At 34.0% G+C, this 14,206-nt stretch overlaps 3 protein-coding genes across 3 annotated transcripts; all 3 read right to left on the reverse strand.

Moving 5' to 3' along the window:
• Positions 1 to 997: 997 nt before the first annotated feature.
• On the reverse strand, positions 998 to 2,516 carry LOC120272700 (BAHD acyltransferase DCR). The gene is made up of 2 exons (XM_039279575.1): positions 1,998 to 2,516; positions 998 to 1,896 (listed from the first exon to the last, which is right to left on the reverse strand). Exons 1-2 carry the CDS (start codon positions 2,469 to 2,471, stop codon positions 1,012 to 1,014), a joined length of 1,359 nt encoding a protein of 452 aa, XP_039135509.1. The 5' UTR covers positions 2,472 to 2,516; the 3' UTR covers positions 998 to 1,011.
• Positions 2,517 to 6,759: 4,243 nt separating this feature from the next.
• On the reverse strand, positions 6,760 to 7,824 carry LOC120272140 (protein SRC2 homolog). The gene is given in 2 exon segments (XM_039278897.1): positions 6,760 to 7,263; positions 7,265 to 7,824. Coding segments are annotated over 2 exon segments (930 nt in total). The 5' UTR covers positions 7,778 to 7,824; the 3' UTR covers positions 6,760 to 6,846.
• An 845-nt stretch (positions 7,825 to 8,669) lies between these two features.
• Positions 8,670 to 12,514, reverse strand: LOC120271946 (rRNA 2'-O-methyltransferase fibrillarin 1-like). The gene is made up of 7 exons (XM_039278631.1): positions 12,403 to 12,514; positions 12,115 to 12,332; positions 11,868 to 11,963; positions 11,616 to 11,693; positions 11,326 to 11,502; positions 9,248 to 9,316; positions 8,670 to 9,101 (listed from the first exon to the last, which is right to left on the reverse strand). The coding sequence occupies exons 1-7, from the start codon at positions 12,422 to 12,424 to the stop codon at positions 8,925 to 8,927; spliced, it is 837 nt and encodes a 278-aa protein (XP_039134565.1). The 5' UTR covers positions 12,425 to 12,514; the 3' UTR covers positions 8,670 to 8,924.
• Positions 12,515 to 14,206: the final 1,692 nt, after the last annotated feature.

The raw sequence follows: 14,206 nt of genomic DNA on the forward strand, positions 1-14,206 counted from the left end.
TTCTATATATGTATATTGTCCTGATTAATGTTTTGAAGCCCGAATGTGTAGTATGACCCAATAAAGTTTTTGGGTCATATGGGTGTTACTAAAATTTTTAAAAAAAATATATAATATAAAAATTCAACAAACAAGTAGTTTTTATTATAATTTATAATATTAATTTAATGTCTTAAATTAAATCTAACTAATAATAATCTAATATAATTTGAAATACAAATAACTGGCATCACTATGCAAAATATTTAAAATTTTAAATATTCTTCTTTTTTTTTCATCTGGGAAATAGTTTTTCAGTTATTGCTGTAATATTTTTTTAAAAAAAACAAAATTAGGATTTATTCATTTTTTATTTAGATATATAAATAAATCTATTTATTTTAATTGTTTTTAGAGGTCCCTCCTCTTGATGACAATGGATATAGATGTCGAAGAAGAATAACGACAGAGCACGCGTTGATCAAGATTTATTAATTGTAGAGTTTGATGACAATTTCATTTTTTTTCTTTTGAATGAAAAATATCAATGAATATTTATTGGTACATTTTTGGTTGCCTTGTGTTTTCATTTCATGTCCCTATCAATATTAACTTACATGCTTGTCAACTTTTTCAAAAACAAACAAACAAATCCAAGTCATCAGACACAAATTTATTGAGCATTTATCTCTTATATTTCACTTCATTTTTTTTCAGAAAATTATTTAAAAAAAGGAAAACATACAAAAAAATGGTTAACCTCCACCACAAAAATAAATAAATAAATAAATTAAATTAACAAAAAATCAATAAATCAAACAAACAACAAAACATACAATTAAAAAATTCACCATAAATTTTTTTAACTATTCATCTTAAAACTCATTTATTCTCATTACCACAATTCCCATAAACCATTATTCCAACAACAACAACAATAATAACTTTAATCAATACCAATAATTAATACCAAACATAACTAAACACATTAACCATCAACATTAAAAATCCCAAACCAACATACCAACTGCTTCAAGCAAGAGCATTAACAAGAAGGAACTCCTCATCCTTCTCCAAGTTCTCCATGGCTTCAAAATCCAAAGTAAGCTCAACGTCAATGCTCCGGCCACCATCCCTCCCCGGATACAAATACATCATTCCATCAAACTTATTATTAGAACCACTCATCACTCTCTCCGGCCTCCCAAACCCAAAATCCACATCATAAACCTTGAACCTCGGCGAGCTTCCCACCGCCACCGTGTTTATTCCGGCGTCTGAGAAGTAAAACATCTTTGGCTTCTCTTCATACTCAGCCAATCTTGCCGTGATTGCATTGTTATCATGTGAGTTAACCACTTTGTGAATCAGCTCAGCGCCGAACTCCGGCGGGTTGGCGAGAAGTAGACCGGAAGCTGTGACAGTGAAGATTGCTTGAATTACATTTCCGAAGTAGTTATCAGGCATTGGAGGATCCAGACGTTTCCGGCAATCGGTGAAGACAGCAAAGACAGTAATATCTTCGGCTTTAAGCCGGCGAGCACGGCAAACTGCACGCCAGACATGAGCTCCGAGGGATTGGAACATCGAAATAGAATTCGAAGTGATCATGTTTGCATTGGCTGAAGCTTTTAATTGATCAATGGCTGATGATGAGAAGGAGAAGATCTTCGCCGTCAGAGGTTTCTGCGGAGTGTTCGGATCGGCTTTTTCGTGTTCGGCTGCTGTCGGGAGAGTAATTTTCGTCTTGATCGATCTTGCTTTCGATCGATCATGGAACGGAAAAATGGTTGGAGAAATTGATGACACACGGCATTGTTCAGACCACGCGGTCATGAATTGCCATGTCGAATTGCCGTCAACCACCGCGTGATTGAATGCTATTCCGACGGCAATTCCGTCTTTCAGTTTTGTAAACTGTGTGCATGAATATGTATGTATTTCATTTAGTATATATCACCACACAACATGTTTGTGAATTTTAGTATGGTATCAGAGCAAGTGAACAATATACTAACCTGAATAGCAAGAAGAGGGAGATGTTGACCTTCAAGATTCATGACACCAGTGTAAGGGACCACATCCTGCAAAAGAGAAGCAGAAGCAGCAGCATCACCTTCAGAAAGGTCCTGAACAAGGATAGTGTCAGCCATGGCTTCCACAACCTCAGCACCAATAATTGAGTCTCCATGACACTCTACAACAAGAACACCATCTTCATCTTTGGCTAACCTTCCAGCTAAAGGATAGAAGCTTTCCAAAACCACAGCAAGACTGTCCTTTAGTTTAGTGACAATGCCTTCAAAGTCATCTTCTGAACACTTGTAAAGCAAGAGCTTTTGGTTGTAGTAGAAGGTGATGTAGGGTAAGTCAAAGGTGGTGAGAAGGATGGAAGGTTTGTTTAAGGGATTGGTGGGAAGGACTTTGGTCTTGTTTAGGACTTTTACTTGGGTTTCTTTGGAGCTTGTCATGGTGCCATTCTCAATAGCCATGCTGGGAAGAATGAAGTATGAAGGTGAAGAGGAGAAGGAGATGGTGGGTGGGTTATATAAACTGGGGTGGCTTGGGATGGGAAGTCATTAATGGACAGCAGGTTGAGTAGTTGAGACAGCACTAAAAACTAGTGGGCGTTGAGCATTACTTTCACTACATACGAATATATAGAGGCAAATCTTCTTCAATTTTTTTTTTTTAAATTGATTTTGTTATTACTTTTTTTCTTTTGAGTTTATTGGAATTATCGTGGAAATTTCTCCCTTATTGATTATCATTAATAATATTCGTAAGCTTTTTTTTTTATTGAATTTCTGCTGCTTGAGATACATAACAATGTTTTTCTAATGAAATTATTTTATAAATTTAATGCTTTCTAAGTTTTTTTGAGTATTAGAATAAAAAGACTTTATTGACATCATAACTTTCCCAATCTTGAGTGGCATGAGTCACTCCACTATTAATGCTGAGTAGAGACTCTTGTTATGGTGCGGTTGGGACTTTATTGAGTTAGTTATATTTTTTCCGTTTATTTTTGTATTTATTTTCAATTTATTGAAATAGATTAGCATTATTTATGGTTGATTGCTTCCCAATTTTATTTTATTTTTTGTTTTATTTATTTATTTATTTTTTACTACCGTCATACAATGTATGGTGTGTGTTTTCTCTTTGTTGTGTGGTTGTTTTATCTATATTTTTAATAAATTAGCAATTTATGCATTTTATTAAAAAAACAAAAAAAGTGAAAAACACCCAAAAAGAAAAGGGGTTTATTGTAATGAAGTATGAATGGCTATTATTACTGTCAACCTTTGCCAACGAGAATAGACGGTGCTATTTAAAACTTTGACGTGAGCTATAACTGTGGAGAGAGGATAAAATGTACCTTCGGTTGAAGCTAGATAAATGTGAGTAGAACACGTGTCACTATTCTATTGGTTGTAGTGAGTTAACTTTGGAGAGTGTAACCACTTTTTGGTATTGTGTTAGCTGTGAGATTTAAGTATATATTGTACCGTGGTGGTTTATGAATTATGAGCGTAAATGCTTTCTTTATTTTTTAAAATAAATAAATAAGATATAGATATAATAACAATAGTGTCATAATGTTTGTGTTTAAAGTTCACTATTACACTAAAAGAAATTTGTTATTTTGACCATGTAAAAATCTTTGCTAATGAAATTTTTTTTTAAATCCGATTTCTTATATTCATGTTTTTTATTGTAATAAATTAATAATTTATTCATTTTATGCGGTCCATGCCATGATATACACCTCCTCTTTAATTCTGTGACAAGATAGATATGATTCAATAAATGAAAAAGAAAATTCAGCATGAATATTATATTACATGTGAAGTTACATAATAATACTTTTATTTTTGTTGCATTTTGCATGTAGATCTACACATTTACATCCCTCTCATTTGGTTGAACAAGTGCACACCGTCACATGAAAGCAAACATAACTCATTCTCATCTTTTCAAACAAAAGTAAGTAGTTGTTTGGTGGTAGTTAATTAGAAATGAAAGAATCTAGAAAGATGGGATGGCAACCTCCATAATCAAACATAACACTATAAATTCAAGTTGAGTACTAAATCAAACATACACTTCATGAGTACTATATTTAAAAATGATTCAATCTATGCAATTTGAATATAAATATAAAGAAGTATATAATTTTCAAGTAGAAAATTAAGATATAAATAATGCTGCTTGTTTATTTTCTTAGCTTAGGGCTACAGTATATCAATTTATGGCAGTGAATAGTCTAAATTTGACAGAGATAACAAGAATTTAGTACTTGGCAAGAATATTTGTTATATATGGCTAAAATGTGAATATTTTTTTAACTTATGACTCATTGTCCAGATGGTGTATAACTTGGTCATCTCCATTGTCAATTACACAGTACAGCTCAGTTTCAGTGGACATGACAAGAAACAACCTGTCAATTCAATTGCATTTCATCTCATGCAAGTAAAAAGATATCACTTTAATAAAAAAAACACCAAACTAGGAAATGGCATGACAAGAAGTTACAGCAACTGTTTGATGTAGTACTTATGTAAGCTTTTTGCAATTGATGTACACAGTTGCTTTTAAAAAGCATCCAAGACAAAATGTTTTCCTACAGAATGCCTCCTGTATGATCCATGGGCATCAAGATTGGTTCATAGTCTCATGTTGAATTGGTTTGATTCAGACAAGGTTGTGTCTGGTTAGGGAGAAATATACATGATTTCTTATGTTTGATTCTCAATCAAAACAGTATTAAACAACTAAAACTAACAACATTAAACAATTTTGTTTAACTGATTCAGATATGAATGATGAAAACAACTAAAGCTAACAACAGTAAACCATTTATTCAAATATGAATGATCAAACAATTAAAACTAACAACATTAAATAATTTTGTGCTAAAATTGAAAGTAACATTTATCCTTAACTTCAATTCATTTAAGTGATTCCATCTTGAAACAAACTAATTTACTTTGCAACAAATAATCACATAATTAGTGAAAATAAAAAAAATATATATATATATATATATATATATATATATATTTCCAAAATAATATAATAGCAGAACTAATTAACCTAACATGAGGCAACCATAGTCTTTAATTTCTAGTCAATCCCCCCGGTTCAATCTAATAATCTAAACACCAACAAAATGATGCCTAAAAAACTCAATAAATTAAAGTCATTGTGTGCCCCTCGAATACAAAGATAGCTAACTCCTCATTTTGACCTAGTTACCAATTGCATTCACCAGCCTCACCTTATGCACGGAAAACTCACCACCTACACCCACCACAAGAAATCTGTATCTACTCTGTCTTGAACGGAATTTGAACAAATGTTTAGTTTCCCATATGAGAAACAATGCGCCTTAGAATGTGCTAACCTAATTACCGCTAGGCTAACCTATTTAGGATTTATAACTAGAATTTTCCTGCACAAATAAAGCTGAGAGTTAAATAATAAATTTTGGTGAACAAAATTAATCAAATATATTTGCCTACAAACAATTAATCATGTTTACCTTTTCCCCATTCTTCATTCCCGCCCAAAATTAATAAAATATATAACTCGTTATATTTAATTCTCACCTCAGAACAATATTAAACAACTAAAGCTAACAACAGTAAACAATTTTGTTTAACTGATTCAAATACAAATGATCAAACAACTAAAGCTAACAACAGTAGACAATTTATTCAAATATGAATGAACAAACAACAGCTAACAACATTAAACAATTTTGTGCTGAAATTGAAAGTAAACTTTATCCTTATTTCAATTCGTTTAAGTGATTCCATCTGAAAACAAGCTAATTTACTTTGCAATAAATAATCAAATAATCAATTGAAAAAAAAAAACATAAATCCAAAATAATATAACAGCAGAGCTAATGTAACAAGAGGTAACCATATTCTTCTACTCCCATTCAATCCCCAGTTCAATCTAATAACCTAAACACCAATCCAAACGATGCCTAAAAAACTCTAACAAATTAAAGTCATTGTGCGCACAGATAGCTTACTCATTCCCACCTAGTTATATATACATTTATTAAATGAACAAACCATTGTAAGTCAGGGCATATACAAGTGTGTTAAATGCACTATACGCCCTCACCCTATGTACACTATCCCTATCTACCGCAGGGAGACACTATCCACTATGCTATAGACGGAAGATCTTACAATATCCCTCATTCTATGTACAAAAAATCCTACACTATCCGTATCTACCACAGAGGATTCTATCCACTATACTTTAGACGTGTAATCTTACACTATCCGCATCTGTCACAGGATACTCTATCCATTATACATTAGACGGGATATCTTACACTAACCCATCTCTAACAGGGGACTATGTTCACCCATGCTTTAGAGGGGAAATCCCACAATCCACATGTAGGGGACTCTATCCACCTAGATGGGATTTAAATGCAAATCCATCTCTTGCCACTAAGCTAATCTAATTATGATTTATAAGTAATAACTAGAATTTGTCTACAAATAAACTTTGGTAAACAAAATTAGTAAATATTTACCTACAAATAATTAATCACGTCTACTTCTCCCCAATTCTTCATCCCCACCCAATTTTCCCCCTAAATTCACACCTAAAATCATCCAATTTAGCTAAATCCTATCACAAACAAATGCAGACCAAAAAACACAAGGCAAGAATCTCAACTCGCAAAGTTTCAATCCCACATCTTCTGATAAAAACCCAGCCCAACAAACTCCACAACCAAACTATTGAAATTTCAAATATTTCAAAAGCATTAAAACATTCACTTTTAGATCACTTATTATGCAGTATTTAATTGGTATTTTTTTTTTATCAGTAGTCATCGTCACCGTAACTGTAACCAAGATCATCCTCAACCTTCTCCGCAGCATCATCCGCTACCTTGTCCTCCAAGTAATCAACACCCTCCGCTAGCGCTAACCCTCCGAGAACCCCAGCGGCCGCTCCAACCGCAAGCCCAGTCCCCATCCCCATCCCCGACTTCTTCTTCTCAACCGGCGCCGCTCCATACCCTGCCTGACCATATGCACCCATCGGCGGGGGCGGCGGCGCTGTCCCATATCTTGCCTGATCATATGCACCCATCGGCGGGGGCGGCGCCGCTGTCCCATACCTTGCCTGATCATATGCACCCATCGGCGGGGGCGGCGCCGCTGCCCCATAAGGGTATCCGGACGGAGGCGGAGCAGAAGGGTATCCGGACGGAGGTGCAGCGTAAGGGTATCCAGATGGAGGCGGGAGCAGAGTAAGGTTGAGGGGCGTACCCGTAAGGATCGCGATAATCACGGGACACGCCGGCGCCGTACGGCGCAGGGTAGGGATCGTAGTATCGGGCGGGCTCCTTGACGGCGACCTTGACCTCGATCCGCCCGTGCGGTCTTCCCGACGGGCGCTTAAGCTTGAGAGATCGGGACACCTTCCCACCAAAACCGCCCTCATCGACGACCTCGCGCAGCGGGAGCCGAGCAGAGCCGATGAGCGGCTTCACATCCTCGGCAGTACCGGCGTGAACGACATCGATCGAGAGGACAGCATCTTGGATGGATCGATCACCGAGAGGGATGATCAGCTTCTCGTCCCAAACAGGATCGGTGTCGCCGTCGACGTCGGCCTTGGTGGAGCTCTTCGCGGCCGGATCGACCCAAACCACGACGTAGGGTTTGAGATCGCCGTGTCGCCAGTTGACGTTCTTGAGGTCTCGGGCGGAGCTTATCGTGACCTCGACCTCGTAACGAGACGCCATTGTTGAACCTCTCGAGAAGCTCGCAAAACGAAGAAGATAAGAGGAAAGAGACGGGGAAATGGAGTTTATATAGGTCTCTTGGTTTTACTCTTGACCTTAATTTCTAATTTATTTACGGAAATGCCATCCAAGGGTCATGGATGATGCGTAGCCGTTGATCTTGTTTTGCGAATCTCGAGTAACGTGTTTTACGGTTGTGATTCAATGTTGTAGGTATTATACTGTGGAGGTGGTTTCTTAGGACAAGATGGGAAGGTTCTGAGTGCGTGAGAGAAGGATATAGTTATTGATTTATTAAGATTATATTCTTAATCAAGTTTATATATTTTATGATTTAATAAATCTTTTTTAAACCCAGTGAGCAATTATTTAGAGAGGTGGGTTGCATCTAGGAAGGGTATGTATATAGTATATTATTATTGTAGAAAAACCATTGTTGCAATGATGGCAATTTGGTGAATTTAAGAAGGAAATTGGGTAGTTTGTCGAAGAATGACTTAGGCCAGAAGGATATTTTTGACCGGTGATTGCCGGTGTCAAGCTTAAAAAGCGAATATTTCGCGCGTTATTCGTACGCGATGCCAAAGTAAAACGCGTTTTAAACGCGAAAATTATACAGAATAGAAAACAGACAAGACTAAGAAGTGTTTTCTTTTTCGTTTGCTCGTACTAAAGAAATAATGCAAATAGTTTAATGATAAATCATGGTCTTTTCTTATTATTATTTTTTTCTAATCAATTGATGGTAAAAGAAATGGTCTAATTCTTGGCCTAAAGAAGGGGAAAAGACTATTAAAAATGAGCAAAATTTCAGTTTGATATCACTGGGTTTTTGTTTAAATTCAACACGAGCATGCACAAATTTAGTAGGAGTACTGAGACCATCCATCCGTACACAATCACTACTTACACTTTCAGAAATATATATTTGATATTTTACAAGTACGCTAAAAAAAAACTAATATAACCTTTAATTTTATATTAGCTAATTCCTCCGATAGCAACCAAAATATACAAAAGAACTATTCCCTCTCATGTCAAACCAAAATTCACCACATTGGAGATGACATGTCTGGTAAGCATTCATATTCAGATGTTCATAATAGTAACAGAAGTAAGACAGTGCACTTACTTCAAACAAAAGGATTTAATTTGCTCGCCTTTGTTTGTTCAGTATCCGGTATCCACCAAAAATGCAGGAATGGTCTCTTGTAAAAGGTTCAAGAGTGGCTTCATCCATAGGTCTAAATTGCTCAGCATAAAGTTTTATTATTTCTTGGGCAAAGACTACATCAGCAGGAGCTGTTGGATCTACTCGGTTCGCCTGGAAAAAAAATACATTCAGTTTAGCTATATTTTATTGGTATAGAAATCAGAGATGAATATATATTAGATTAGCTTCAACAGCCAAGGTTGGATTTTTTTAATTGTTAATGCAAATGAAAGAGTTTGAGCAAGTGTAAAGTTTACATTTACTGATATCATAAAACGGCCGTCTTCCTTCAAGAAGTAAGAAGCATTCTGAGCTAAAATCTTTACCTGCATTATTTTGAAAATATTAGTCCAACATGATCAAGATTTAAGAAAAATTGCTAATTTTGAAAAGGATTTCTTGTCATGTTAATTGACCAGCAAATCTGTTGAATTTAAGAGAAAAATGTTGGTTTTACTGCTAACACAAACCTTTGCTTCAGTCATAAATAAATATGACCATGATTTTAATTTTACACATTCACGGAATTCACATCTTTGACTCGTTATTATCTTAGCATTCAACCAAATTATGATAGCTCAAACCTAATTTTAAACTCGATTATCTAGAGACGCAAATAAAATAATCATAATGGCTCTTTAATAATTAATAACAATGCACTAGTTTCTAACAAGGAGTAGACCAGAAGTGGCTAAAGATAATTAAAGACTGATGCCTCACCTTCTATTGTATAAAAGAACACAATATTAACTGATAAAGTTGATTAAAAGAAGGATTAAATACAATCAGAAGAAAAAAGAAAAAACTGGATCAATGAGCAACCATGTGATTTGCGGTCTTAAATAAGGATTAAAAGAATGCAGGCAGCCTGGCCAGACAAAGACAAGCTGATGATGCAAAACTATTACAGATTTCAATAAAGAAAATGTAAAAGATAAAATAATTGAGAGTCATAGTTATGAAATGGTTGGAACTTTGTCATAGAATAATGTCTTGAAGGAGAATCTATGGTTTTTCTCACAAAATTGATACACATGGATAGGGGAAAGGTGTATAGATGCATAAAATATCAAAAGAAGAATGAGTAGAGCTGTTACTTAATACCAGGCCAGCACCAATAGGATGCTAACCTAGATCTTAATTTCTGGACTGGATTGTATTAAAAGAATACGACAAGAACGCTCCACGATCATAGTTGTTAAATAGAGATTCGAATTGTGAATCAAATCCTAATTTTGTGAATTGAATTGAAATCATAAGATTTAGCAATAATTATCAAAATTAATAAAAAAATACTATACATTATATTCTAAAACTATGTGTTTATAAACTTTTCAGCTTTTATAACCTTTAATTTTTTATTTATAAGTCTATATCGTTTGTCTAAACATGAAAAACCGAAAATTCCTTCATCTTAAGCCTCATAGTGTCGTTCATTTGAAAAATAAAAAGTTTCAAATCTAATAATTTATGCTTTTAAGCTATATTAAATCCATATAACTTCCGAATTCAAGCCCATCATTATCTTCAACTTCTACCATGATCATCCCTTCTTGCTCATCTTTTACTAATATTAGTTTTACTATCAATTACTTGTAATTGCTCTTTTTCCTCATCCTTCTCTACAATACCTTTTTCTTTTTTCTTTCTATCAAAATTTCAAATTTTATAGCCCTATATTAGATTTAGACCCCCTTTAGACATTTCAAACAGCAAATTCCAAATCTATAACAGAAAACATAATAATATATTTAGTTTTAATATTTTTTATATAACATATGGTGAGTGAATCAAAATTATAAAAATATTAATCATAAACAAAGCGGTAAAAATAATCTAAACTACAATCTTATTTTATAAATTTTAATCACAAATTTATTAAAACAAATTATTTTATCCTTATCACAAATTATTTTATTTTTATCACAATTCACATGCTCATAAATTAGGATTTCTTTAAATTTTTAACAACTCCTAAATCAATAAATCCTAATTGGCATAAGTGAATCTGATGAATCTTATGATTCACGTTGATTCCTATGATTCACTAACAATTCGTACTAGATTCGATGATATTTCCACTTCCTATATAAGATTCCTTACGTTAGAAGGAATGGACTCGAATCTCACTTTTCGTATGATTCTAATAACGGTATCCACAATTTAATTAAGACCGAGTTGAATCAGGATTATACTATAAAATTATAGAATCAACCAAGTATATTTTACAATTGATCTTACCTGAACAAAAGGTTAGTTTGCTGTAATTAGTTTTCACATTTAAAAAATCATAGCAATCTTAACCACAATACAGGATAATATGTAATTCAAATACCTGATATGGCTGAGAAATATCAGAGATGACAACATCTACTACACCAACCAAAGATTGATATTTTAACGGATGCCTGGCATCTTCAATGATTGGGATCACATTGGTTCGCTTCCTTGCCATGTTAATCAGGTCCCTGGCCTTCCTATCTGAAAATTCAACAGCATACACCATTCCCATCTGCCCATGAAATTTTACATCAACAGAGTTCCACGTATTGCAATCACATTTCTATCACAAAACTAAGAACAATACACTGACTGACCACACATGAATGAAGCAATGAAACTTACAGGTCCAACAATGTCAGAAACATGGGAAACAGTAATCCCAGATCCAGCACCAAGATAAAGCACTTGATCCCCAGGAATCTGGCAAGAAGAGAGCATTTGACCAGAGTAAAGCCACCATAAACCATCATTCTTTATCCAAACCATAGCTCAAACTAACATCTAATAAACCATGAGCTTGAGACAAATCAAAATCATGGTTTGAAAACAATGGAAAACAATTTGAACATATAATTAAAGAATATCAGCACTCACAATTCCTATATCATAAACATCATCAAGAATAGCAGCAGCTAGCTTGGATTTGAATGGATCCCACAACCTATACTCAACCTTTGTCCCATCCTCATTCTGAAAACAATACACAATGATTTTTTTTTTATGGGGAAAAAATTTCAATAACAAGATAGAAATGCATAAATTTAACTTGAAACAACCAAAGAATTTCCAAAATTCAGTAAAAAAAAAAATCACAACTTTAACATTCTGATTGATTGCAAACCTGAACAACAACACGATTCTCGCCATAAACCAACTCTCCAGCAACCAGGCTCTTGGTGCAAAGAGCATACTGCTCCCCTTTTGCGTTGAACACCCCAGCATGTCTATGCGGCTCAACAACAACCCCTTCTCCATCCTTAATCCAACCGCTACATCCACTCTTTCCGCCTCTTCTTTCTCCTCTGCTGCCATTGCTAGTGCTCCCAAACACATCACCACCTTGAGATAAAGATACGTTTCAGAAATTGAGGAAACAAGAGAGAAGATCAAGATCCACAAGAAATTTCACCTCTCTGACGTCCAATCCCCATGGCTCCGGCGGTCGAAAGGGGATGGGAGATGGGAGACGCCTAGGGATCCAAGGTGAGTCGAAGGAGTGGGATTTCGAGCTAGGAATTTGGGGATTTGAATTTTAGGGCTTCGATGGCCCCCGCCCATTTTGTAACGTCTTCCTTGTCTTTTGACGAAAATGTCCCCGTCCCAACTACCTGTTTTTAACTTTTTAAGAATGCTATGAAGAGGCTATTAAGGTAAAAATATTCAATTACCTACCACAAGGTACAAAATTGTGATGACCACGTGTCCTCCGTGTCATGAGACGGAGGAAACAGTGAACCAGATGTTTGTCACTAGAATATGAACACTATTTTGCCAATATTTTGAATATCTCAAATATTTTTTTTATCTCCTGAGGGAGGTTTGGCAGCAAGGGCGACCTTAGGTATAGGTCTTGGCCTCCCTTAGCATTGCCGCATAGGTGGCTGAAGCCTATGACTAAGACCCCACAACATCCTAAGACCCTAGAATTCATATATTTTTTTTTACCCTAGAATTCATTTAGTAACTATGATTTTGAAAATTTTATTTTTTGATAGTATAAACTTAATTTATGATAATATCAATATATATTAAATTTGACTTACACAGGGCCTGTAATTTTTTGGGTCTCACAACTCATGTTTTTCATTTTTTTTTTTTACATATTTAATGTCATCCTATGACAGTTTTTTAAAAAAATATTTACTGTCATCCTACGACACTATCCGCAAATTTATTTTTTTATATTTGATAGATAATAGAGCCAAATTTCTCCTTCTCATAACCCTATGGATCTTTTATTCCTTAAGAGAGGTTTAATCTTTATAGGGAAATGATAATAGGCATGCCGATCCTAGAGCATAGGCATTGGCCTGCCTTAGGCATAAGCGATCAAGGCCTATTCCTAGGACCCCACAATTCACTGAGACCCTAAAATTCATTTTTTTAAAAATTATATTTAAAATTATCATCTAGTATTATTATTCAATCCACATAACTATGATTTTGAAAATTTTGTTATTTAAAAGTATAAAATTTAATTTATAATAATATCAATATGCAATAAATTTGTCTTACAACAAGGCCCTGCAATTTTTCTGGGTCTCATAATTCATGTTTTTCATTTTTATATTATTTAATGTCATTCTATAATACTATCTACAAAATTATCTTTATGTCCCCCGGGACAATACAACATAGTTGACATCTATCATATGGCTTTCTAACTCCATTTCTTTTAAAATTTTAACTTTTTTTTAAACAATAACATTTAACTTATTATAATATCAATATATAATGAATTTGGTCTTATAATTATAATTAGCCCCTCAATTTTTTATAATTAGCCCCTCAATTTTCTAGGTATCACAATTCTATCCACATAAGTGCTATCTTGAACTATAAGATTTAATTTATGATAATATCAAGGGCAATTTGGTCTTATAATATGGCCTCGTGTTTTTTTAGGGCCTTACAATTCATATTATTTTTTCTAAAAAAAATTATATTTAAACTTTTTATTTACTATTATATATTATCCACATATTATAATTTTGAAAATTTTAATTATTTTTAAATTAAAAACTTTATCTTATTCAATTGATTTATGATAAAATTTAACTTAATTTTATTATATAATTTATTATTTGATAAAAATAATTTAAAAAAACATTTATCATAATTTTGCTCATGGCCCTATTTTCCCGTAAGAGTTGTTCCTTGTGGGGTTTTGGAAATCTCCTCATTAGGGTTATTTGATGGCTTATTTGGCTAAA

This window comes from Dioscorea cayenensis, chromosome 11, assembly GCF_009730915.1.
Source record: "Dioscorea cayenensis subsp. rotundata cultivar TDr96_F1 chromosome 11, TDr96_F1_v2_PseudoChromosome.rev07_lg8_w22 25.fasta, whole genome shotgun sequence".
NCBI classification, from domain to species: domain Eukaryota; kingdom Viridiplantae; phylum Streptophyta; class Magnoliopsida; order Dioscoreales; family Dioscoreaceae; genus Dioscorea; species Dioscorea cayenensis.

What these genes read in the sequence shown, in the direction of transcription:
- LOC120272700 (XM_039279575.1), bottom strand. Translation starts at nt 2,471, where the DNA reads ATGGCTATTGAGAATGGCACCATGACAAGCTCCAAAGAAACCCAAGTA. An exon ending in TCCCTCTTCTTGCTATTCAG is followed by an intron (nt 1,897 to 1,997) that starts GTTAGTATATTG and finishes TCATGCACACAG; the next exon opens with TTTACAAAACTGAAAGACGG.
- LOC120271946 (XM_039278631.1), bottom strand. Translation starts at nt 12,424, where the DNA reads ATGGGGATTGGACGTCAGAGAG. An exon ending in AGAATCGTGTTGTTGTTCAG is followed by an intron (nt 11,964 to 12,114) that starts GTTTGCAATCAA and finishes TATTGTTTTCAG; the next exon opens with AATGAGGATGGGACAAAGGT. An exon ending in GTTTTATGATATCAGTAAAT is followed by an intron (nt 9,102 to 9,247) that starts GTAAACTTTACA and finishes TTTTTTTTCCAG; the next exon opens with GCGAACCGAGTAGATCCAAC.